Below are 27,983 nucleotides of genomic sequence, written 5' to 3'. Positions count from 1 at the left end.
TAGATTGTGTTCACCTGATTAACTATTCCATATAAAAGCAATTAAACTGAATGCAAAGACATTCAATGGATGGATGCATTTAGAACAGAACAAGGTTTAGGGAATGGGTTTTAGTAGAAAAAGGTGATCACACTGCTCCATTTCTCAAACAAGTGTTTCACAAAAGTTAAAAGTCATAATTTTTCTATTACCTTGTATCATTTTCCAATAACAACTATGTATTTATTGGAGATCACAGTGTTTGCTTGCTGTCCTCCCTTCACAAAAACTTTTACATCATGTGTTCAATGTTCACACAGCCTCTTATCTTGGACTGTGTTCTCTACAAACAGCCACCTTTTAAACAATAATTTCTTAAGGTGATCTTCAGGCACTAAAATTCATATTACTGTAGTGCTCTCCTGTTCTGGATGCCTGGGTCAGTATAACTTTACATTCACTTTAAATGCTTTCATGAAAACTAGCTAATCAGTTACATGCAATCTGTGATTCATACCTCCTCTCATCATTTATAACCCAGAATGGTTGTGCTGCTTTTGCTAGAGTTTCTCTGATGTAACCACTAATGTTCTATTTTCCTTTGGGTGTCTCTTATAGTTTCAGTTGAACCTCTCATTAGAAACCACTACCATTTGAACACAAATTACAGGAAATCTTTTAATGATCTTCTTTATAAATGCATCTTTTTAAAATAATTTTATGAATGCATATTATTTTCATTTTAGCCAAAAGCAGAAATGTTTTGTTATAAAATTAAGTATTTGTAATTGAGATTTGAGGGGAAAAAATTAATTTTAAAACATAAAAAAAATTATAATGGACCTAAATAAAGGTGAATTTAAAATCTAGAAAACAGTCTGACATTAACATGACGTGATATAATTCCAGTTGTCTTATTATTTACAAAAGAAATTTTTTTTATAGATGTTGTGCGACAACTTTTCAATTTCAGCTATTCAATTAAAAAACAATTTCAAAATATTAAAAAAAAACTCATAACATACAATATTTTATAATAAGTATTTATTTGTAAGCATTTAAAAGTCTAAATTAATTTTTTTTTTTTTATTTTTTTAAAAAAACGTAGTTTTCTTGAAAATATTTAAACTTTTTAGAATTTAATTCTCACTCTTATCATGTCAACCTTTAACTTCAATGTAAATGATAAGACAATATTAATTTGAGAAAACTTTATTGCTAAATAAAGAAATTTTAGCCTTTAATCATGTTTGATCTCTCATTAAAAGAAAGCAATTTTTCTCAATTAGATTTGCCTGAAATGTTACCAAAAATATTTTAATAAAGAAACAATAGTTGTTATAAATGTTATCTCATCTCTAAATAGAGGTTCAACAGTACCTTACAAATTGTGAAACAGTAAAATCTCATAAAATGAATACAATCTATTATAACTGCATCACATTTTTTGTTGAAGAATTTTTAATTTCTAGCCAAAGAGGTGAGTAAAGGTTGAATGCAAAGAATATGAAAACAAACACACAATAACTAAAGAATGCTTCAAAACTACAGATATGATTAGGTAAGTGAGGTAATTTATATTATAATGATGATATAGGAAAAAGGGAGGGTAGGCAAAGGAAAGAAATAAAATAAGATCTACAAAAAGAGTGCATGTGTATAAAATGCTTGTAGTTTCTTTTACAAGAGTAAAAAGCAAACAAGGTAATTATAGTTAGATAAAGGGGAATAAACAATTTTTATTAATTATGAGGAAATCTACATGTGCATAAAATGTTGAAAACTTTTTTTCATATATATGAGAGAAATGCAAACAAACAGTGCAATTAAATATTTAAAAAAAACTGGAAATTGAAACAAGATTTAAAGGTGAATTAACTATTTTTATAAAATATAAGGACATAGAATACATCTATGCACTAAAACATATTTAAATACTGTTTTTATTATAATTACTAGTATATTGTTTAGAATGTTTCTTCACATTAATTGCAGAAGTTTCCAGATGTCAAAAATCACAGAACATTAAAACATTAACATAAACTATAAATCACCAGTCACCAGTCCTGCATTGATCAAAAATATTACACTATTAAATTTGGCCCTAATATTTAGGTTTTCAAAATTAATTAAAGGCAAAAAAGCTTTAACTGGTAATTAGATTAATTTAAAAAAATTATAATTATTTTAAGCGTACTAGTAAATAAATCCAACCATTAAAATCTTTCAAAAATAATTACTATGGGAGGAATGTATAACCAGAAAATTTGGCACTAATAGGTAAGAAAAAATTTCTTTTAAAAAACCGTAATAGGTTCAGACAAATTTACAAAAAAAAATTTTTTTCAATTTTAAATGGACAAATTTATACTAAATAAAATTAAAAAGATGATGATTTTAATCTTTGATTCCCACAATTACGGAGTATGAGCCTGATTTATGTAAATATAATAATAGACAAAAACAAAATTTAAACTTAATCAAGAGAAGTTCTTTATCTTAAAAATGGCAAGAAAAGTAAGATAAAATAACTATCTTTAACATATTCTTTATTTAACTTTCAATAACATGATTTCATCTCTGTAAATTCTTGTTTTAAGTAAATAGATAGGAACTGATAGAATATCAACATTACACAAAGCCCATTGCCACCAAAATTTCAAAATTACATGCCAGGCATTGAACACCACACTCACAATAACAAAAAAAAAATCTTTAACCATTTTACAATAAAAAAAACTATAACTCACCATGAGTATGAACTCGCATTGAGCTATCAGTTATATCTGTAGTTACAGTGAAATAGGGTAACCACAGGTCTTCAATCTGCCGCTCCCCAAACACTGAATGTATAGTTTTATTAAACCATGCACCTATACAAAAAAAAATTTCAAATTTCTACAGTGAGTTTGTTACATTAAAAAATAACATAAGAAGTATGAAAATAACTGCAAAATTCATTACATTTAAAAATTAACAAACTAATGATTATTGATTCTATAATTATTTACTACCATTAGTTTTATGAAGCAAAATATATTAAATATTTATTTTCAACAAGTGATATAATCTAAATAGTAATGACAGAACATCTTAAAAATATTATCATATAATTTTTTTAAAAACTCAAATATTAACCTATTTAGCTCAAAAACCTATAGACTTAATAAATAAATAATAATTATGTATTGATAAACATAATATTATCATGGAACTAAAATATTAAAGCTTAATTTTTGTAGTTGCAATAAAAATACAGAAATAAATCAGTTTCTTAAAAAAAAAACTTTAAATATTTTAATTATTGCAATCCGTGAATTCCGTAGAGTTAGCTAGTCTCTCAAGATTAGTTTATGACAAAATTAGCTTTTAGCTGACTCATCTTTACCACCATGTGATTCATTCGCAAAAAAATTAAATAAAAATAGCTTTTAAAAAAAAAAATCTTATGATTAAAAATTTGTTTTTCAATTAATCTTATAAAAGTTTCAGAAAATAGATACGAACAATATATTAATTTATAACTTTGGAATCACTAAACGACTATACTACTAAGTAATTAAGATTGATTAAAAAGAATGCAAACCTGTAAACATAGCTGTTGCAGGATAAGTCAGATCTAACACTTGTCGCCAAAAAGAATTCATTTTCTAGAATTAGAATCATTTCAACATTAAACAAGAAATAAAATCATTTAAAAATGAGGTAAAACAATAAAATGATGAAATTTTTTAGAATTAAAAAAGCAGATTTTATTATTTTATGTTAGATTAAAAATATTAAAAATAAAAATGCTTCCTAACATAAAATCCAGAGACAACAATTTCAGTTCAAGCAGTATTAAAATTAATAAAATTCATAATGCTTTCTCTTTTTTTTAAAAAAAAAAGCGTGAATAAATCAAAATAATGCACTGCATAAAACAGAAGTGGTAAAAAAATCATATGCGCATAACTTTTGCGACCCAGTAAATTATTTTAAAAAATAAAATTTTATTTGCGATCATCATTTTAATGGTTAGGCTTTTGCATCACTTAAAGGATTGGCTATTCAATATAATAGTAAAAGAAGAAACAATTTGGCTTTCAACAATTTTCCTTAAAAAAATTTTAAACCTACCTATAATTTTTTATTAAAAAATTAACCATGAAAACAATTATTTATACAAGTATTCATGTGTAACAATATTACATTAATATTTTCAAAAACAATAATTCATTTTTGTAAAAGTCCAATTTATTAAGCCTAATATTAGTTCATATTTATAAAAACTTAATCCATTCTTACATGATAACACTAATTTTCTTACTCCCCTTCCTCTAAACTACTAGTGTCTGAGGCTCACTCCCTGAAGTTAGCTATGGTAAATTCAGCGTGGAAGCACCCACCAGATCATGATTGTTATGCTGCCAAATGCCCCGGAATATCCCTGCAGTGCACTTGTCCTAGATTTGCTCAAACAGCTTTGTCAAGACTTAGGACCAGCCATATAAAGTGTTTGACCTTCAGAGCGAAAGAAAAGACGTATGCCTATTGTCATTGCTCGGCCATCGCTTCTCCATCTCATCTTTTATATTGCATTGGTGCCTCTGTGAGGCAACAGATGAGTGATGGAGAGACTGTCTATGACTTGCTGATGCGACATGATCTTCTGGACTCGTTCTATGGCTCAAGACCAAGGGGATAAGCAACAACAACAACAACTAATTTTCTAACAATTTTGGGAACAGAAAATTTGGCTAAAATATTTATCGTAAAATATAATACCGCATATTACTTTTCAGTAACCAATCTTGTGATATTAAAAAAACTCGAAAGTTAACTAATTTCAAATTTTACAAAAAACTACAGAGAAAACTAAAATTTAAAAAAAGTCTATTTGTGGTACATTTATGTATGTGATCAAAGTAAAATAATCTCTGTTAACAATTCCCTTTTAAAAGATGCATAACAAAATATTACTTTAAAATGTGTACGGATTCAGATAAGTGTTAAATTTTTAAGGTTATTAAATTTCAATTTTATGATGGTTTACAGTTTGTTTTATGTTCATAAAATTGGTCATATATGTTGCTTAATTAGAGGAGTGAAGTAGTTGAAGGAGATAAATAGGGAGAGGTTTGTAAAATGATTGATTTCAGAGTCTGTCTCATTAACAAATATTTTTTATTGTGACACAGAGTCTCTATATCTTACTTGAATATTCTTAAAAATACTACATATTAAAATCTGACAGTGCATTTTTATTATTAAAACCTGACAGTCTGAATTAATGACAGTTGATATTACCTACCCCCACACTCAAACTACACTCTTAATAAAAATAAAAAAATGACTTTCGTTATGTAATTACATTGGATTAACGATTTGCAAGCTAATGTACCAATAACTGAACATGGATTTTGAGTTATTTAATGAGCAAATAAAGTCCTGTTAATATTTTTTATTTTAGTTTGCTTCCATTTTCATAATTATTTATTTTTCATGAATTTTAGAAATTTGGTATAATTTGTTAATTTTTCTTTCTCTTGTTATACTATATAAACGGAAATCCTATTTTTAAAAGACGACTGGAACATTTACGAAATTTTAAAACAATAATAAAACCGCCTGTTTGACATCAAGTTCAGAATTTTATTTTAACATTTTGAAATTAAAATATTATTTTAAAATTAACTGTTCTATTTTTTAGGCATTGGCATTTTAAGAATTCTATTTTTAGATTTCTTGCGATACATTGAGTTATGCTGTGGGATCTTTAACTTTAATACACCCTTTTGCTGCTAAAGATTAGTTGGCACTGACGTCATAGGTCACATGTGTGAGTATTTGTAATCTTTTTTTTATTCAGGTGCAAGTACCAAATTCTCAAAAGCCATAATGAACTAGCAAAAAAAGGTGCGTTTCATATTTTTAAAAAAGTCTTATCACTTTTCAGTAGTTCTATAAAATATTTAACAGTTAAATATTATATATAGCTGATAAATATTAATACACAAATGCATGAAATATGCTGAATTATTTATCATAGTTAGATATGTACTGGCTTTTACTAATATATATACTTATAAAAAACTGAATTACTTGAGACCATTCTCTTGCTTTTTGTGTCATAATGGTGATGTCATTTTCTTGACACCATAAAGCTCCCATGAATGCTCCAATACTCACTCCACCCACCATATCAATCGGTATACCAGCCTCTCGAAGAGCTTTAATAGTTCCGACATGAGCAGCACCTCTGCAATGGATAACATTGTTTAAAAAATTCAATGAAGAATAAATTAAATTTTGATCAATTTATGAGCATAAAGTTCTTAATCAACTTTCGTCAAACAAAGCTGAGTATATTGATAGGAAATAAAGTTTAAACACTCTAAATGAAATGTTTCTTAAGCAGGATGATCCGTAATACCATTGACAACCATAAGTAAATAGCCTTTGGATGGTCTTAATCACATGATATATTATGGTTATAAAAACTTAAACTTTGAAATATTTACTAATATATTAGCAAGTTGAAGGTGAGTTTAAATTTGGAGAAAAAGCTCATTAATATTTGAAAAATAAAAACTGATATTTGATTAAGTTTTGTTAAAAAAAATAATACAACACAATTTATTTCACATAAATGAACGAATAAATTGTCAAAAAAATCAAAGGAATGAAATTATAATATAACTCACAAAATTTTTTTAATGAAATAGCAAACAAAATCTAGTTCATATATTATAGCTTATAAAAAAAGGCAATAGATCTAGAAGGAGATCTTCAAACTTTCACCTATGGACCAAAATCAGTCAGGCAGCATCACCAATGTGGTTAGCTGAGAATCAAAATGTTTTCAGAAATGTTAAAAATAGACTAAAATCCATGAAAAATTAACAATTTAACTCAATTAATGCTATGAGTCCATTAATAATGCATCCAATGGTAAGGTTTTGACCTTTAAGAACATAGCAGAGCAGTTAGTGTGGCCCATAGGCTAGAAAAATTTGGACACTCTGCTTGTGACGTACTACACAGGAATGAAGAAAACAGGAGCTTATAAAAACAAGATTTATTTCAATGTTCATTATCCCAAATGCATTAGCAGACCAGCATATGGTATAAAACAACTCAGCTACTTACTGCAGATACATGCAAGAATAGTTCAGTTACATAAACATAGCTGCATACCGGCTACTATGGACACACACAGGAAGTACAGTTTGTTGTAGAAAAAGTTCTATGACTAGCAGTTAGAAGAAATTCTAATAATCCAAGTTTCAACCCAAAACTTTATTTGTAAATACTATAAGGTATATCACCAGAATTTCTATCAGAATGATACTTGACAGAAGGAGGCAAGCTTGACTCTCAGCAATCATCAACTCGGGGACACAAATTCCACAACTTTAAGTCATACAGGTGGGAATAATGAAATTCAGGATTCCATCTGCTTGCAGATGCCAATCGAGGAGGAAAAACTGCCGCTTATTTTAAAAATGAAGGAAGAGAGAGAGAAAGAGACAGACACCCAGATGTACTTATCCTACTGTCCAGTTTACATAACATTGATGCCAATAACTTAATGTTAAAAATTAACTATTAGAAATTACTCGAAAATGAAAATATATGCTAATTACCTATATATGGCATACCATACATTTGCTGATGAATCACCACGCTTCTGACAAAATAGGGGTAAACAAAATCTTAATTTTAATAAGTAATGTCAATCGATCAACGCTTTTGGTTTCGCTGACTGATTGATGAAAATATATGCTAATTAACTACAGGGGTTGGACAAAATAATGGAAATACTCCTCGATTTAAGATGAATATTTAATGAGAAAACACTTTAACATTCAATGCACAGCTTAGAGATGAAAAGAAAGTAATAATCAAAAAAAAAAATTTACAAATACTAATTCAGTAATAACTTCTAATAAATAATAATATAATAAATTTTAATATACTCTATTAATAATTTTAAAAACTTTTAACAATGTGGAAACAATATAGTTTCAGAAACATCATAGTCTGCTAAATAAAATTCAACATACAACTTTATACCACATGGTTATACATCCTCCAAAAAACATTTTTCACAGCAACACAGATTATTAGAATTGCACAAAGATAATCCAAGCGAAGAAGGTTGAGCTATGTGCTATAGATCAATAAAGCTAAATAACATGAAAAAAGCACAAATAATACCAAACTTATAAGCTTATTAACCATACACAAACTTATTATAGTTTCTATTCAAAATATAGAACCTTCACCAGTGTCTGAACACAGAATGCAGGTTTGAACAGATTCTGTGTTTAGACACTGATGAAGATTCTATTATAAATTTTAAAAAATCTATATTTTTGACCATATTTGAAAAAGTACAAATGTCATATTTGCAATATGTAGTAAATATTGGTTCAAGTAATAGAATGGCATTTTTCATTCACCTAGGAATTTTAAAGCTTTTAAAAATTGAAGCACGTGCATTAATATTGAGAATACTCCAAATGAAACTTTAAGTAACAATTAAAACCATGAGTCACAATTTTCAAGTATATTGATTTACCTTGCACCACCACCACCAAGCACAAGTCCAAATGAAGTACCTGTCAGGAAGCGAGCAAGTCTTGCAAAATCAGAATGAATGTTAGGAGGAGCTTGCATTTGCTTATTGTACAATTCACACTGCAAAATAATTAAACATAGCTAATTTCTAACAAAATATACAAAATTACTAAAAATAAAATGAAAATGACACCTGATTATTTTTACAATTTGTTTTGTCATAAATTGTATAAGAGTAAATATATGACATAAATTGTATAAAAGTAAATATAGGACATAATTATCCTTACAGACTGTTAAGATGATTTAAATTATATTAGCTTCCTTTAAAGTTTTACAATTACTGATGTAAACGCAACAATAAGATTCAGTTAGCATGCATTAATACAACCAAAATTTTCATTTTCCTAAAATGTGGAAATTATTTGAAAAATTAAAATCTCAGATTATCAAAAGGAACAGAAAGAATATACAGGGTGGTCCCGAATTCATGGTACAAACTTTAATGGTAGGTACAGGACATTGTAACAATGATTTATTGTATAGGAATGTATAGTCGCAAATGACGCGGTGAGGCGTAAACAGGGGAAATAAAAGGAAAGAGAAATGGAGAGATCGGTTGGTATCATTGCCGGTAGAGGGCAGTAGATGTCTAGCCGCCGTTGAAAATGATGCATCGCAGTAGAGAAAAGCGCCATTCACAATTGTGCTGCCGTAGACGATGGGTGACTTTACGTATGCAGAAAAAGCAGACATACATTACATGTACGGCCTTGCAAATGGTAACGGCAAAGCTGCGTTACGAATGTATCACGCGGAGTATCCTGATCGACGAATGCCGGATCATAGAATTTTTCAACTGTTACATCGTCAACTTTGTGAAACAGGTTGTTCGACGTCAACAGACATGACGCTGGTCGATTAAGAGCTGTACGCACTCCAAGGCTGGAAGAAAGCATCTTGAACATTGTGGCTGATAGACCCGAGTCAAGCACAAGAACTGTTGCGCGTGACGTAGGTGTGAGTCATCAGACTGTATGCAGAGTGTTAAACGAAAATCGCTTACACCCCTTCCATTTTCAGAAAGTACAAGCATTGAATCCGGCAGATTATCCTCTCCGCGTGAACATCACATTGCTGCCTGTGGTTTCAGCACGATGGGGCGCCAGCACACTTCAGCATTGATGTACGGAATTACCTGAATGCCACGTTTGGTGCTCGATGGATTGGGCGTGGTGGACCAATCCCTTGGACACCCCGATCTCCCGATTTATCGAGCCCTGATTACTTTTTATGGGGACATCTAAAGCATCTTGTTTATGAGGCTCCAGTTGACTCAGATGAGGATCTCGTCGCTCGCATATCTGTAGCTGCTGCTGGTGTGCGTGAAATACCAGGCATCTTTGAACGTGTACGCCAATCACTCCACCGACGCTGTCAAGCATGTATCACTTCTGGTGGATGCAATTTTGAACACTTACTGTAAACATGACACTTGTCAACAACGCTTTCAATAAAATCTTTGTTTTTCCTTTCGGCCATTATTTCTCCTGTTTACGCCTCACCGCGTCACTTGCGACTATACATTCCTATACAATAAATCATTGTTACAATGTCCTGTACCTACCATTAAAGTTTGTACCATGAATTCGGGACCACCCTGTAGATAATTAATTATTTTGATTCACATCTACCAGGTTTCATTTTTTCCACAAAAGATACTTTCTAGTGGTAACCAGTTTTATGTTTAATCTGGGTTTGAAACATTTAAGTTAAAACTATTTACACTACAACATAAAGAATTTAAAAAACATACGCTAGAATGCAAAAAATTATGCCTTATATGAGTACACACTTAATAAAATTTAAAGAATTGGCTAATGACTTCAATATTTCTACTTTGTTTTTCAATTACCATTATCAAAAAAACTTTAGCAAAAATAGCTATGTTGGTTATATTACCTCTAAATAATTTGAATCATGGATTAACTCTAAGGGACTAGGATCAAAGTATTAAGATCACTAATTACAAAAACAGAAATATAAACTAACTCGGACATAAATATACAAAGAAATGACAGTGAAAAATAAAAAGCTAATTAAAGATATTTGAGAAACATAACACATAAAAATAGAATAAATTATAATTGATGCAACATTGAAATAAATTAGTGCATTGTTTATATTCTCTAACATTAGTTTAAAAGTAGGGATGTAATGAATAGTGATTTGGCCAAATACCAAATATTGAGCAGAAAAAATTTACCCAATACCGAATATTTGGAAGTCTAAATAGCAATTTTTCCTTTAAAAAATCATTAATATTTTTTCATAGAAATAAGCTCAGTAATTTATGAAAAATAATCAAATTTTTGCTATATTGTTGGTATGGGATGAAAAATAAACTATAATATAAATATTTAAGATTATAAAGATAATTAGATATTAAGGTAATTAGAAATAATTAAGATAAATGAAAAAACAAATAACTGCTATTAAACGGGGGGAAAACGTTGTAAAGTTGGGAAAAAGAAAAATAGGAATTGAAGAAAATATCTTTTTAATTTTCCAAACAAAACTATAATGCTAAGAATAATAGTTCCCAGGAAAAAAGCATCCATGAAATGTTAAAAAAGATATAGTTTATCAGCAATGCTTTCAAAAATGCCACCCTATCATACAAACGCCCATAAAAAGAGGTTAATTACAAAAAAATAATAATAATCAATCTTAATTTTTGAAAGAAAATTTTAAAGCTAAACATCTCAGCTTTCCAATTACCATATTTTTAAGTGAAGAAAAAAGGAACTCATAGGAACTCATAATTATAAAAAAAGAGTACAAAAAATATTTTTTAAAAAAGAAAAAGCTAGACAGAAAATAAAACAAAAATTGTTCTCAAGTTTTAAGCGAAAAATGTACCTAAAAAATATCAATTTCATTTTCTCCCATTGCCGTATTTTTAGAAAAAGGTGACCATAAAACAATAACATTCATTAGAAAGGCTTCTTAAATGTTGTCTCATAATAAAAACGGGGGTAAAAGAAAAGTTAATAAAAAAGCAAAAGAGAATAAAAAAAATTGTTCTAATTTCTGAAATATAAGTTTAATGTTCAGAATCACTGCCTTCTGCGTTACCAGTTATCTGTGTTACCATATAGGAAAAAAGTGACAGTAAAAGAATTAAGCATATTAGAAATGCACTGTCTAAATACTTCAAAATAAAAAAAGGGAAAATAAAACAACAAAAAAATTCTCAATCCTTGAAACAAAAAGTGTTGAAAAAACAATGGTATTTACTTACCTGAATAAAAATTGCAGTACAAAACTCATAGTTCAGTATAAAGTAATCTAGTTTCAATTCATTCAATTTTGCTTTACCATTTGTCTTTTAGAACATAAATTAACATGTTTTAAAACCTAACAAAAATGTGTGAAAAATACTTTTAAAAATATATAGTAAAAAAATATGATTTTAGTTTATTCTTTATTAAATCTATTCTAATTCCTAAAAAAAAACTCTGTCAAAAAATACTTTGCTGAATATTTGGCGAAAGGGCTAAGGAGATCAAATAGTTGCTAATTGTTCCTTAAATCTGTACTAAAAATTGGTTACAATTAATGGAAAAAATGCATTACCGTTTTGGCAAAAGACTTTTTTGAGAACATCCTCTTGCTACACCTTATATGATGATGAGAAGAGCACCAGGATCTCATATTGAGCCACATAACAGTATTTCGAGGCTTAATTCTATCATCTCTGTGCAACAAAACAAGCTCTTTTTGAGTCCTGATAGCAAAGTGCTCCAATTCTTTTTCCATCTATGAAATAAAAAAATAATTACAGCAATTTTGAAAAAAAAATGCTTGATTGCAAAAAGAGGAAGAAAAATTTGATTTTAAATGGCTAAAACTAATAAAATCTGAACTTTGTATAACATTAAAGGAAGCAAAGTTTATTAATGCTTTTGGTGAAAAAGCTATAGAAAACTCAAAAATAAATAGCTGAAAATGTTCATGAAACTTTTTATATTTAAGAACTGCTAATAAGCATCTTTTAATATGCTTAATAGCTTTATACCAATATGTGTTCATTGTTGTTTATTGTCTTTTGTTTGTTGTAAGGTGTTTTGAGATTAGATAAGTATACATACAAAAAAATGTATATAAAATATTTATAACAAATGCATGCTATAAACTAAGAAAATAGTTCGCCCAAATACAAACAAAGTTTTTAAGTTAAAATGGAAAAATTAATTTAAATCCTTTTTTTTATAGCAATTAACTAATAAGCCTCGTGTATATTCCTAATGTGAAGATCTTGAAAATTATACCTCATTTTTGTAATGTTTTAGAAACCTCATTATTTAAAATCATAGGTATGTAATTTCAATCTTTTCTGAAAATAAGCATAAATAAACAGCAATTGTAAAAATTAAGCTATTTGTAGTAGTTTCAACACAAAATCATAAAGAATTCTGTGAAGAAACACAACTTTAAACATCATTATTTAATATTTAAAGTTATAGACCAAAAAGAAACAATTTTTATAAAGCAGATTTATACTCTGATAAATAGTATTAAAGGCCCATATTTAATTAAGGCTAACTGCTGGAAATCAATGCTAGAAATCAAGTTAAATTAATTAAGAACTGTAAAAAAGTATCTTCACTAATATTTGAATGTACTAAGAATAACCAGGATTTTAAAAAAGGAAATTTTCAAAATACTATCATAGTGTATGAAAACTCGACAAAACTATAACTTCATGAATTATTTAGTAGTTAATTTTAAAGTTCAAGGGAAAAAACTAGATTATTTTTTTTTATTTTAGAACAACATCTAATTTTAAACTTTGGAATATAGAATAAGGAAACTTACATCACCAATTTCAGGTTCATGATCTGCTAAAGCTACAATAAGAATACAGTCAGCCTGCCTTATACATCTTTGTGTCCATGTTGAAAAATAAGTATCACATTGATACAAAACTACTTTGTGCTGATCTTCTTGTTGTCCTAACCAGTTACAGAGTCTATACTCATTAGCACTAAAAATAAAAACATGAATGAGAACATAGAATAACATATATTTTTGATCTAATCAGATTTTTCATCTTGTGATCAAATTTTGATGATAAAATCTTAATGATTCAAGGGTCATAACTTAATATACTAATTATTTCAAACAATGTTTTTAAGTTATGAAACTGAGCATAAAAGTTTACATTCTCTGAAAAAAATTTTCAGACAAATTTCAGAAACAATTGAGAATCTGAAAAAAAAAATTTAGGCAAACAATTAGGATATGAAAGGTAGTTGCTGTAAAATATGGAACAAGTAGTTCAATCTAATTTAACTAAGTACATAATTATAAAACTTAATTATAAAGCTTGTAAGTTATTGCTGATTATGATGTTTTGTACTTTGTTAAATTTTTGAAGAGTTTATTTCATTTCTTAGAATTGTGTTTCATCTGGAATATACTGACTGGTTATTGTGTGATTTGCTGTTTTTATTTTGTTGTGTGTTTTTGGGAGCTTTAGCGATAAAGTTAGCATTATGCTTTCATAATAGTTATATATTTTATCAGAATTTCAAATATAGACATTAATTATTGCGGATTTTTTCTTTTCTTTAGTAATGCATCCAGTTATGTGTCATTGGCCGGTACCTAGTCACGTGTCTTTCACAGCTCCCAGTAAGGGACAGCTCATTCTTTCTCCAAATTGCTTGCATTATATATTGTTTCTTCTTGTTAGGCACAACATTCTATTTGCTTTTTGAATTTCAGTAGCTTTGTTTTATTTTTTTCAATTAGTATTAGTTACCAAATTATTGTTAAAAATGAGTTTGCTGTGTAAAAACTAGAAATTTGTGTATACTTAACTATCTTAAATTTTAAGCAAAAAATTACCAAGTTTCTTTTCATGATAAAAGTATATATGTGCTTTTTATCCATAGGATATAAATAATGATAGACAAAAATATTTTTCACAATTATTTTTTCAAAGATTTTGACTTATTTTAAATTGATAGCATAAAAAAAGGAATGATAAAGTTAAAGAATCTCTTGAACTTTCTGTTTTTTAAGACCCATAATTATAAATCTTGCTTATTCACCAACACAATTATAAAATTAGGTTATTTCTTATGCAAAATGATTTTTTAATAATTATTCGCTATTTCATTATTTATTTTATAATAATAAAAACTTTAGCATAAACTCTACAAAATCATTGTTTTACACGTAGGACAATTTTATATTCTTCTGCACAATATAATTTTAAATAAAAAAAATTAAGACTAAGAAATTTGGAAAAATACATTTCAAACATTGAAATTTCAAAAAAGTCCTATTTTTAAATTTTTATTTCAGAGAAACTATTTCAAAACTACCGTAACATCACATAATGACCAATAAGTTCTTCAAAGTAACTTAAAATAAAATCAATTTTAAATACAGAATTTGTGAGCATTACTTAATCAAACAATAATTATAAATTTAATCTTTTTTTAAAGACATCTCATTTAAAAAATATTTTAACAACAGTATATCAATATAAATGGCATTCATTTATTTTAAAAAGTACAAACCTTAACAGAGCAGTTGGGCCTAATGTTTTCATAACTATGTCAGAAGTAAGTCTTACTGTTGGCCCTAAGAGATAATTTAAATTTTAAAATAAATAAAACAGTGCAAATGCAACTTAAAGAAAAAAAATTTTGAATTTTTAGAATTTATTTCTTGAACTTTTAAAATCAAAAAAAAAAGATACACAAAACATCAGCAACTTTATTTAATAATAAAAAAAGACAGATTTGAAAAAAAACTTTAAATTTAAAAAAATAGATATTAAATTAAAAATAAAACAAACCTCCCTAAAAATTCAGAACAAATTACGAGTTAAAACTATTAATAAATTTAACTCTTTTAGAACAAAGATATAATAAGATCCATGCTAATTTAATTTTAAAAAAATTTAAAACTGTTTTATTCCTTGTGGTTGTTAGCAACAAGAATAAATTTAAAGCTTGGAAGAAAAAATATCTTTTTTTTTTTCAAATTTCTTTTATTATGTTAGATAATTTCAAACTAACAAAAACAAAAAAAAAAACAAAAAAAAAAAACAAAAAAAAAACAGTAAAAATTTTGCATAAAATTTTAAAAACATAGCCCACAGAAATAAATATTTACCAACAGCAGTTAAAGCGTGATAGAGTTCGAGAGTAAAATATGTTAAAGGAACTTCATCTGACACTGACAGAATAGCAACTGTAGCAAAGTTTGATCCAGTTGGTCTAGAATCCATAGTCAAAGCCTTGTCACCTAGGTGAGGGAAATAATTAAAATAAAAATTTCAATATTTTTAATAATCGCTTACAGATATTTGAGTTAAAATTTATTCATGTACAATAAATCTTTCAAGGAAAAAATAGGAATTTTCTTACGATATTCATAGAAAACTCAACTCAAACATATGTTTAATTTAATACTCTGATTGTTCTGCTTTGAGAATCCTATTTACTGACTAGCATGATTCCTTGAAAAACAAACCTTCTATCGAAAGACTATGTATAAATAGTATAATACTGCCAGAATGTAAAATCTGAATATATTCTTAAAAATATTACCTATTGTCTGCGAAATTATTAAAATCTCAAATATTCACTCGTAAGAATTTAAATAAAACTTCTATATCGGATAAAAATAACAATGGAATCAAATTATATCATGAAAATATTAAAGTTTTTTTCTAAACATTATGTTGTTGTTTCTAATGCTAATTTATTTTATATTTTATATTATATATCCGCCCTTGAACAGACGAACCAATTTTTGGATTTACGACTACTAAAGTTCAACTCCGTAGTCTTGTAATTTTGAACCAATTCAGAAGACAAGGAAACTCCTGGATCAGTACCCTAAGAGGTATTGATTTGCTATGGGAACATGGAGGACTTTGTGACCCGACAGATTTAACATGCACCAATCACCATTTATTACATGGGGAGTATTAGACTGGCTAGGATCAAACACACGACTCCATGGATATGGACCCAGCCCCCTACCAACCAAGCTATCTGGTCTTTTTAACATTTTAAAATATGCACAATTTTTAATTTTAATAATTAGATAAATACACACAAGCAAGCGAAGTGCCATCTCAAGATTTGATATGCTATTATGTATAATAGATACTATACTCCTGCAAAATTCATAACATATGTATTTTATGAAGTTTATAAATTTTTCTATAACAGCCAATTTCATGCTTCAAAAATAATATTTCAACTCAATTGGCCCAATGAAAAGATTGGATGGTTTATATCTTTCATCAATCAAATCAAATTTCATGAATTTAAGTTTTAAAAAATTTTTTGATGCATAAAAAGTAATTTTTTATTTTATTTATTTATTTTATCTTCAAGAATTAAAAGATTACGGATACCCATACATGTGACCTTTGATGTCAGTACTAGCTGATAAGCAAAATGGTATATTAAAGTTGAGCTAAGTTTCTTCACACAAGTTAAAATATTAATTAACGTTAAGTTAATTAAAGACAGTACATCGAATTTGTTGAAATAGAATTTTTTCTCATCTACGTCTTTTACCTGACTTAGATTTATCATTTGTTTATGTATTTATAGTAACTATGATATATTTTTGTTTTCTGTACCTGGCAACTTCGATGCATAATTAGTTTATTTATATTCCACATGGCCTCGTGCCTGCTTTTGTGTTAAGCAAGAAATATATAATGAAAGAATCGAAGTCTTTGTGAAAGAATATAGAATGCGTCATTTAAGGGAACTAATACTTGATGGGCTTTGCTTACTCTCTGCTATTCTTCAAGGCAAGTTCATTTCTTCCCAAACAATATTACTTTCCAAAACTTCCACAATCATGTTTCAAAATGATGAAAAATCTGCTTATTACTAACAACAGATTGCATTTAATTGAAAGAAAACAATATCTGGCTGAAAGCACTTTGCATAATTTGCAAATGTGATAGTTGATCTCAAGAGGAGGACAAGCAAAAGCTATAAATTATATATAAAATTTAGCAACAGTATATTAAATTTTGCCTCTGTTTTAAACAACTAGAAGATAAGTAAAGGCTATTTCGGACTTAAAAAACTGTCATTGTCTAAATCAGTGTTTCTCTACCCATTTCAGTGTTTTATCATGGATTGCTAAGGTTAGTGATTTGAACTATTGGCATTAATTTTAACATTTGCAAAAGTGTGAGACTTAAACAATTTTTTGATTAGTTTGTTTCTGATCATTCATGCACTCTCAATATATTTTCAACCTAAATGTAATCAAAATAAATAAAACTTATATTAATTCTAACATTAATCCATGGACTAGAAGTTGAGAAATATTAATCTAAATGACATATTCTTAAACAAACAGAAATGGAGAATTTTTTTTTTCAAGTTCTGTTTTGTTTTTAGGTGAAATAAATTTTGTAATAAAGAATAGTTTGAAGAAGGTAGATAACTTTATTTTTTTCCTTCTTTTTAATGATAAAAAGTGCTTGCTGAGAATTCAAACTTTTAATTTCAAAATTTTTTCCCCAATTTCTGTAAAATTTGAGGAACTGAAATTTGATTGTATTAATACAATTACAAACACTTTTCTCCTTATTTTTGCTTCCCCAATATTGATATTAAAAAAAATCATTACCTTATATTTATCCCAAAAATTATCTGTTTTAGATTAATGAGAATAAATCAAGAAAAATCTTAAAAGGAAAAAAGCTTTTTGCTTTTAAAAAAAAATTTACATAAATCAACAAAGCAGAGAAATGCTTAAATAATAATCAGTTGCATATAACTAGATAATATGTTATGCTCAAGCTATAAATGAAGAAAATAGAAAAATGAGTAACAAAGCCAAAATGCAGAATTAAAAGCTAAATAATATAGAAAATCAGATAAAATGAACTATATAATAAGATTCTGATTTCAATCAAGCATTAAAGAACTTCATAATTACTATTTTTGATTTAATTTGTATTTCAAAGAGTAAGAATCATATTAATTACATCTTAAAAAGAAACATTAGAATTGAAATAACTTTTCTAAAATAAAAACCTTTCAGTTTTACAAATCAATTAGTGAAATTCTACATTGTTTTATGAAAAAATATAAATACATTCTATGTAAATTCTGATTCATCCCAAAACTTGAACAAATTTACATTAAACTTTTATGCTACATTTCCATTGAAGAATATGTATCAATAATAATTTAAGTTTTACTTAAAAACAATTTTTTAGAAATTGAGAAATAGTGTGAGAATAATTGTTCTTATTTGACTTACTAGCATATGGCATACGTTTTTGTAATGATCCCAGAATGCGATTTCCTAATAAATGAATAAACCTGGTTACAACCTGAAAAAGAAACCAAGATAAAGAATAACAATAAAATGCTTAAATCAAATAAAAGAGATCCACTGGCTATTACAGCTAAATAAGTAATACATATAAGAAAAATAAATATTTCAAGATAATTATAAATAATACACACAGATACTTTTAAGAGCTTATCAATTACCATTTTGGTCTTTAGGTTAAAAAAAATTTACTTTCCAGGTGTTTACTTTCATTATTGCTTTAGCTGACAAAAACTAGTTTGAATAATGCTAAAAACTCCTTTTACCTTAAATAATGGAAAAATACATTTTTAAAACATCTAAAAGTAGGCTAACACATAAATACATACCTCAGGATACTTAATTTTTATTGCATTTAAGAGGCCATCAGGAAGTTTTGCCAACTCCGAATTTCTATAAAGAAAGAAAGGATTATAACAAAGACAAGTTTTAAAAAAAAGTATATTTTTAAAACTGAACAATTTTTTTTAACAGACTGAGCATTTCTGATACCGAATGATGTCTGTTCATTTGTTATTTTTCCTGTCTAAAAACCAGCTTTCTTATATGTCATTAAATTAAAAATTGTGTATTGAGAAGAAATTTCAACACCAACTTCCCCAAATGCCAACTGCTTTAGTCATTTAAAAAAGTAAATGGATAAAATGAAAAATAAAAAGAGTTTACCTCACAGCCATAACTGTGGTTGATCTTCTTGTTGATGTCAAAACTTCAACCTGGTAGATAAAATTATTAAAAAACAATTTAGTCTTTCTGACTGAAATTTTGAATTCTCATCAAATAACAAGAAATTTCATATTTTTTAAATGAAATTTTTGAGAGTTTACATACAAGTTCTATATAGAAAAGAGTCTCAAACAATTATATACATATTTAGTAATATTAGTAAATATGTACATACATATTAGTAAATATAAACTTACAATTCCAACAAGATCTCCTCGTCCATATTCACCAACAAGCTCTTTTTTACCATCTGAGCCTCTAAGTACTGATCTCAAACGCCCACTCAATACTATGTAGGTGCTATCAGAAATATCATCTTGCCTAAATAATGAGAATTTTAGAAGGATTTAAAAACAGATGTTATATTCTTGATTTATTAATTTCAAAAAATTATCTACACTTGGTTTTGAGTTATTTAAAAAATAAATTAAATAAAGAAGTAATAATTTACTAGAATTTTAAAGCTAACGCAGGTCCTAAAATAAACTTTGTTTAGTTATTACACTAAAATGGAGCATTTCATCATAAAATTCAGTGAAAATGGTCATTTTTTCATATATATATATATATATATATATATATATATATATATATATATATATGTATATATATATATATATATATAAAAAATAAATACAAGAAAACACTAAGAAAGTTAAGAAAAACAATAATGCAGCTTTAGCGCTTAATATTATCTACTATTAACTTTCTTTCATTCTCCTTCTGTTTTCGTTTTTATTTCCAGTCTTTAGGACGTTACGTGTGTTTAGGATGTTGCTCTTTGAGCCTATTTTTATGGAATTAAACAATTATCACAATTTAGCACCTGGTAAAAAATGTGTTCAATATTTAAATTATTCTTCATGTTGTACCCGGTACGAAGAGCCTAAATCAGAGGGGAACTTCGGATCGACATCCTGCTACTCTGAAAGCAAAAGCGAAAGCAAACGATTTTTTGAATTGCATTCTATTCCCGAAACTTTACCTTCCTATAAAGCGTGTGATGATAAAAGATGCAAAACTTGCCCTAATATTGACAAAAAACATACTGTTCCTTATAACGTTAGCTCCAAATCTTTTTGTAAAATTAAAAATGTTATTTATATGTTAACCTGTGGTTTCTGTAATATGAAATATGTTGGACAAACTAGTAACTCACTTAACATTCGAATTAATCAACACCGTTCTGATATTAACAGTAATAAGGCTATCAATAACCTGGAATTGAATCATTTTAGAGTACATAAATTTAACAGAGTCAAAATTAATATCTTAGATATTATAGAGGATTTAGATTTAAGACTACAGAAAGAAAATTACTACATGCTTCTATACAAAACAATTTTGCCGTATGGGCTAAACGATACCTTCCAACATACACAGATTAACTACAATAACTCATCAACTTATTCACTTTTTCATATTAAAGATAAGCGTACAAATCGAGGTAAACGGGGTTCAAGAAGTAATAGAAACTCTCTTAATAGTGACAAATTAAATATAAAATTTCTTTCTAATATGGAAAAAGACTTTAATAAACAATATAGTATTAAACCAATTAAAGATTTTGTCTTCTCCCTTAAGAATTATGAAACATATAAATTCTACGATCTTATTATTAACTTTTCTTTCATTAATTTACATTTCAAAATTCTTTGTTTCGATCTTATAAAAGCCAAAATGAGCAAAATTTTGCCTAATAATAAGAAAAGTTTAGATAATTTATATTTTGTTATTAACTTTCAAAATCCTATTTTCGATAAGATCAAATTTCACAACATTTTTGAAAATTTTAAAGCTTTATTTCCATTAAAAGATTTTAACATTATTAAAAGTTTTAAATATAACAAATCACTTGGTAGAACCATTTTTAACTATAATGATATAAGCAAAAATTTAGGGAGTATTAATATATCCGATTTTGAATGTCACTGTGAGGAGGATAAATATTTTGATTTTGTTGATAAACATCATAAACATATTATCACTGGTAATTTAAATATTATAGAAAACTTGGAACTTAGGAATTTAATGATAAAAGGCACAAAATTTAGACCCATTTACCATATATCAATCAATAAGATTCTAAAATACTTTCTTAATGATCTCAATAGTTTTTGTTTAAAGATATCAAATAGATTCTCTTTACCTTTAGGTATGCTAACAGAATGGAAATGGGAAGTTTATTATTACTTTAAAAACTTTATTTTCAATAATAAGGATAATTTAAATAAGAATAACAATTCAAAAAATTTTTCTAATATTGTTCAATCAATTAAGCAACTTCAAAAAAATTTTGTAATTACTCCCATAGACAAAGCTAACAATAATTATGCTATATTCTGTAAAAAATTCTATGCTGAACTTTTAAATACGGAATTAAAAAATAGTAAAAATTTTGAACTTAGTAATTTCAATAATAATATTGCCATTAAAAAAATTTTAGCTTTTTACAAGAGATTAAAAATTAAAATTAGCAATATACAATTTCCTTACTTAATTATCAGTCCTAAATTTCATAAAATTCCAGTAAAATTTAGAACTATCACATGTGGGTCGAATACTTATTTAACTAAACCTGGCACCATTTTCTCTAACTACTTAAATAAGATAATTAACTATATTACTAAAGAAGGTTTCTCTTGGATAATCACTAATAATCAACCGATTTTAGATTTCATTAAACATAATAAAATTAATTCTATTGCGACTTTTGATTTCCAGGATCTTTTCAATAGCATTCCCCTTTCTAAACTAAAAGATGTCCTTTTGAATTATTACCATGATTTTAAAAATATCCTTTGTTGCGATTTTGATTATTGGGAAATTCTGATTAATTTTTGTCTTTTTAGTAATTATCTTTACAATGGAAGGGATATCTTTCTTCAAATTAATGGAATACCACAGGGATCTAATTATTCATCTCTCTTAGCTAACTTATTTTTGCATTATTATGAAAAAAATTTTACTCTGAGTATTAAATTTGTTTTTAGATATATTGATGACTTAATTATCTTTAATTTCCAAGATTTTACTGTTTTATTGAGTGATATATACCCTGAGGAATTAATCTTACTTCGTAATCATGATGATAATAAACTGCTGTTTGTAGAAAATGCAACACCATGAAAGAATCATCAGAATCAAATGAAATTTAATGCAGAAACGACTTGTACTGATACAAATAAATGATGAAATTTTCAAAACAAAAGAAACAAATTAAGCGTCCGAAATCAGTATTTGGTGCAGCCACCACGCGCTGCAATAAGTGCTGCTATACGACGTGGCATGGAGTCAAACAGATGTTGAATATCTGCTTGAGGAAGAGAATTCCATATCGCTTGTATGCGCAACCAAAGTTCGTCTTTGGAAACTGCAGGACGCGGATCACGAGTGAGACGCCGACCAACCATATCCCACACGTGCTCAATAGGCGACATATCCGGCGAATAAGCAGGCCAAGGAAGAAGTTGCATGCGTTGTGCTGAACAGAAGTATCTAACAGTCCGCGCAACATGTGGGCGTGCATTATCCTGCTGAAAGATAGCTTCAGGGATGCCTTGAAGGAAAGGAACGACTTCGGGCTGTAGCACTTCACGGACGTATCTGTTGCTATTGAGATTACCCTCAATTCGTATCAAATTGGATCGTCCATGATACGAAATCGCACCCCAGACCATAACTCCGGGTGTTCGACCACTATGTCGTTCAATAATACACTCAGGAAGGCAGCGTTGACCGGCATAACGTCTAACACGAACACGGCCATCATGGGTCCACAAATTGAAGCGTGATTCATCTGAAAAGACAACTTGGTGCCAATCAGCTCGCCAGTCTCTGTGCTCAAGAGCCCACTGCCGACGCAGCCGTCGATGATCCGCCGTGAGGGGAATCCTGTATAATGGCACCCTTGCACGCAATCCACGGCGCAGCAGACGACGACGAATTGACGAAGCCGACAATTGTACACCTGTAGCAGTAGACCAATGTGCTGCCAGCTGCCTGGAGGAAGCTGTGCGATCATTCACCGCCATGCGGAGCAGGTGTCGATCATCGCGCTCTGACGTCACCTTCTGTCGTCCAGTGCCTGTTTTTCGAGTTGTTCGGTGCTCGTCGGTCCACTGCTTCCAAACTCGCATCACTGTGGAACTGTTCCGCTGCATACGAGCTGCTATTGCGCGATAGGAAAATCCTCCTTCTCGAAGGCCGATTATCCTCCCTCGTTCAAACTCCGTAAGTTGCTTGAATTTCTTATTCTTCCGTCGTGGAGGCATACTCAGGTCTCACTAAACGTTTGCCACTAACAAATAATCATAGACTATTTTCAACGTCCCGCTACAGCACTTTATTTATACGCTTTCAGCATCAATTCAGAGGGCGCTGCGCGCGCCACGCACGCGCGATGGCTCTGAAACTTTATTAATTTGCATAATATCCTATAATTGACATTTGCTGCGAATTTCATTTGATTTTGATGATTCCTTCATGGTGTTGCATTTTCTACAAACAGCAGTTTATTAATTTCAATTTTTTGGATTTGGGTATTATGAAAGTTGAAAATATCTGCTTTGTTGATTTATACGATAAAAGAAATGATTTTAATTTTAATATTAATAAACTAGTTACTTGGAATTCTAATGTTTCTAGGAGCATCTATTTAAATACCACTTTTAATGAAATGAACAGAATTAAAAGAATATGTAGTAATATTTATTTATCCAAAATACAAATCGATAAACTCTTTCAAAATCTGATAAAAAACAATGGATACCCAACTAATGTAATAAAATTTTATATAAAATCATTGAATTAATCGTATATTTTGGTGGATATATTTTCTAAACATTTTTTTTTTGTTAATTTTTATGATTTTCCCATGTGCAAATCCATTTCAGGCCAAAATTCATTGCCAAAATTATTTACTAAATAATTTCTTTGTTAATTTATGTAATTTTTCCATGTGCAAATCCATTTCGGGCAAATCCGTGGCTATAATTATGTACTAAAATTTTTTCTTTGTTAATCTTTCCATGTGCAAATCCATTTCGGGCAAATCCGTGGTTATAATTATTTACTAAAAATTCCTTTGCTAAATAATTTCCCTTGTTAATCTATACAGTTTTTCCATGTGCAAATCCATTTCGGGCAAATCCGTGGATAAATTGTTTGCTAAAAATTTCTTTATTAATTTATACAATTCCATGTGCAAATCCATTTCGGGCAAATCCGTGTAGAAAATTATCTATTAAAATTCTTTTCTTTGATAATTTAAATAATTTTTCTATGTACTAATCCATATCGTGCAAATCCGCGGCTAAAATTATTTGCAAAGCAGGCAATTTATGTTTCTCTTTTCTATTTTATATTTTTTCTTAAATAAACATCTATCTTCTAAAACTATTTATGATCAATTTTTAAAATTATCCAGTATAATATTACCTTGTGCACATCCATTTCGGGCCCATCCTTGGTAACTAACAAATCAAAACTCAGAATAACAAATCACTTCAGCAGTGCAGTAAGAACGACACTTTAGAACCCTTTTGTTACACTCAGTTTGCGCTTTTGTTTTCATCTTTTGTTTTCATATTTTGTAATCTGGCAATCTTTCTGCGAAAACATTTCTAAATCATTCTTGAAAAATAACTGTCCATGTAAGTTGTTATGATTTTGCTACTCGCTTTATAGTCCCCCCTTTTTAATGTTTTTTATTTTTATTTTATTATTTCTTTTTATTTTATTTTATTATCTGTTTTTACATGTTATATTTACTTTTTATGATCTATTTTTATGTAGTTATTTTATAAAAAAAATTTTTTGAGTGCTCCTCACACTATTGTATTAATATATTTTGCTTTGGCTTTATTGATACAATATCAGAAAGCACTCTGTTTTGCGGATATAATCGTGTGGGCTGAAGAAAAGATTATATCTTTTTTTTTTTTCCGGCTTTTTTTCCGGTTTTTTAATTAACATTTCACTTTTTTTTTTTCTTTTTTTTTTTTAAATAAAATATTGCTTGTTGTTTTTTTTTTTTTTTTTTTTTTTTTACTTATTATTTCCCACCCCCTTTTTTTCATATGTCTATAATTTTTCTTTGTTTTATTCTTCATTTTGAACTTATATATATATATATATATATATATATACATCCTTTATATCACTATATGTATCCATATATGTGTGATCATATTTTTTTACCATTAAATTATCATGCATTTTTTTACAAAAAAATTCTGTTACACCAGTAATATTAATTAAAGCATTACAATTTTTTTAAAGTTATTTTTAATATATGTTAAGAAAAACCAGTTTTAGAGCATCATAGTGATGAAAAAATATAAGATTATAACTCTTACCTTATTTATTGGTTATTAGAAATATAAAAATGATTTTCAGTTCAGATTTTTAAACATTTACAAAAGATTCTTACCCCAACAAACAATAAGAATTTAGTTCAATAGTAGCACTGTTCTATTTCATTTTGATAACCTCTGCTTTATGTGTAAGACCGGGTACAACCAGGTCATGCTCTCTTTGATGCGCGTCGATGATGAGCTAGCAAAAGTTTCCGTTATGCAGATACAAAAGATATCTTCATGCAAGACTGAACAAAGGTTTTACGAGCCCCAGAACAAAATTTATTGTGGGCCCTTTCCTCAAAGCACAAAAAACTTTAAATTCATATTTTGTAGAATTCTTGAAGACCCTTTATACAAAATTGTAGTTTTTAAATAGATAAAAGAAATTATCTGCAATTTTCTTTTAAAAAACAAATTAATGAACAAGATATATTTTTTTGGAAAGGAACTTATGTCAGCCCATCGGCAGTCCCGGGACAATTGTCCCTTCCCCTTGGGTATGACCTGACTACATGACAAGTAAATTACATGCATAATTTTCTTAAAATGTCATATAAATTATAAAATAGAAATGTCTGCAACTTTTAAACTGAAATTTCAGAACTTCAAACTTCCCATAAAGTTAACATGTGTACCTGGTCTTACCTTACTAGTGAGGTTAGACCGAGTGATTCAATATTTTCTACAAAAAAATCTTTTGTAAAAAAAAAAGTAATACACCTACAACTTTTCAGTAAAGATATATTGTACACAACTAAACAATCAATATTTAGAATAAATCAGACATTTTCTAGGTCTAACAATTTAGCTCTAAGAAGTTTTTGAATCTTAGCTACTCATCTAACCATCCTTTCCCCTACAAATGAAAAAGATTCTACCTTTCTTGGGTGTTTGTTGATAAAAATAACCTGATAAAAAATTTAAAGGCTTAACTTGTAAGACTTTTATTTTTTTATCAATTTATTTTATATTTAAAACACGATGGAATCATGTGCTAATCTGAATTAACTCACAAATCATTGTCTGATCAGATAACCGAAATGCCAATCAACTAATCATATCCTACAAATCATTTATATTTATAACTATTTTTGTATCAGAGAATCAATTTTCGAATTTTCACTCCATTTATGAAACTCAGATTTAAAGAATAACTTCTTGTAACACAAATAAAAAAAAATTCAGTTAAATCTTATAGTTTATTAGAATTGATAAATAATAAATAAGCGTAATAAATAGTGTATATGGAATTAATATAAGCAGTGTTTCACAGCATAAATGTTTGTCTAAATAACTATATTGAAGGATATAAGCATAGAAGGGAATAAAAATCAAAAGTATGACTTCAAAAATTATTGGCAATCAATACCTATATACAGCTCGACCAGATTCAACATTAATCCAATCAAGGGCAAAGTCAATTTGTCTCACAAATGATGACAGGCGCTTTATTACACTCTGTGCTAAATGCAAGACTGCAAGAGGTTTCTGCCCTAAAATTCTAAAATACAAAGCAATTCAGCAAAAAGGTATAAGTTTAAAAAAGAAATAAATTTTTAAAAAAATTACATAATACTAACTGATAAATGTTTCTTTTGCTCAGAATTCCAACTTGTGTAAAATGTCTGGTACGAATAGTAAAGAGAGAAGGTTCACCACTTAAGACAGCTAAAGCCCCCATTATTTCACCACTGTGGACAATGAACAAGAAGTTCTAAAAAAAGAAGGAAAAAAAAACACTTAAATCATTCAAAATCCATACAGTTTTTGTTTTAAATAAATAAAAGATTATTTTTTACTTTGCTTTTTTTTAAAAAAAAATGCAACACCAAATAAAATATGTATTATTACAGGAAAGAATGAAAGATCTTCTTCCTTTTTGAGTAGAAAAAATACTGTCCTCAACGGCTTTTAAAAATAATAATAATCTGAATAATAATA

At 28.1% G+C, this 27,983-nt stretch overlaps 1 protein-coding gene across 3 annotated transcripts in view; it reads right to left on the bottom strand.

Annotated features, from left to right (window-relative positions):
- Positions 1 to 27,983, bottom strand: part of sws (patatin like phospholipase domain containing sws) — a 57,674-nt gene that overhangs the window by 13,650 nt on the left and 16,041 nt on the right. For all 3 annotated transcript variants that reach the window (XR_015428710.1, XM_087150139.1, XM_087150138.1), the window contains exons 14-27: positions 27,623 to 27,756; positions 27,412 to 27,543; positions 19,878 to 20,001; positions 19,621 to 19,670; positions 19,284 to 19,347; positions 18,880 to 18,952; positions 15,742 to 15,873; positions 15,141 to 15,204; positions 13,426 to 13,594; positions 12,184 to 12,366; positions 8,546 to 8,664; positions 6,064 to 6,220; positions 3,566 to 3,629; positions 2,730 to 2,852 (exon numbers count right to left, since the gene is read on the bottom strand). Coding sequence is in view for 2 of the 3 variants with exons in the window: in XM_087150139.1 (XP_087006265.1) it covers positions 2,730 to 2,852; positions 3,566 to 3,629; positions 6,064 to 6,220; positions 8,546 to 8,664; positions 12,184 to 12,366; positions 13,426 to 13,594; positions 15,141 to 15,204; positions 15,742 to 15,873; positions 18,880 to 18,952; positions 19,284 to 19,347; positions 19,621 to 19,670; positions 19,878 to 20,001; positions 27,412 to 27,543; positions 27,623 to 27,756 (1,588 nt within the window). In the remaining variant the exon portion in view is untranslated. The remainder of the gene's footprint in view (positions 1 to 2,729; positions 2,853 to 3,565; positions 3,630 to 6,063; positions 6,221 to 8,545; positions 8,665 to 12,183; positions 12,367 to 13,425; positions 13,595 to 15,140; positions 15,205 to 15,741; positions 15,874 to 18,879; positions 18,953 to 19,283; positions 19,348 to 19,620; positions 19,671 to 19,877; positions 20,002 to 27,411; positions 27,544 to 27,622; positions 27,757 to 27,983) is intronic.

This window comes from Parasteatoda tepidariorum, chromosome 8 (genome assembly GCF_982258835.1).
Source record: "Parasteatoda tepidariorum strain Cologne lab strain chromosome 8, Ptep-v5.0, whole genome shotgun sequence".
NCBI classification, from domain to species: Eukaryota; Metazoa; Arthropoda; class Arachnida; order Araneae; family Theridiidae; genus Parasteatoda; species Parasteatoda tepidariorum.
The sequence above is the reverse complement of the archived record's forward strand: the minus strand, read 5'-3'. Positions and strand labels throughout refer to the sequence as shown.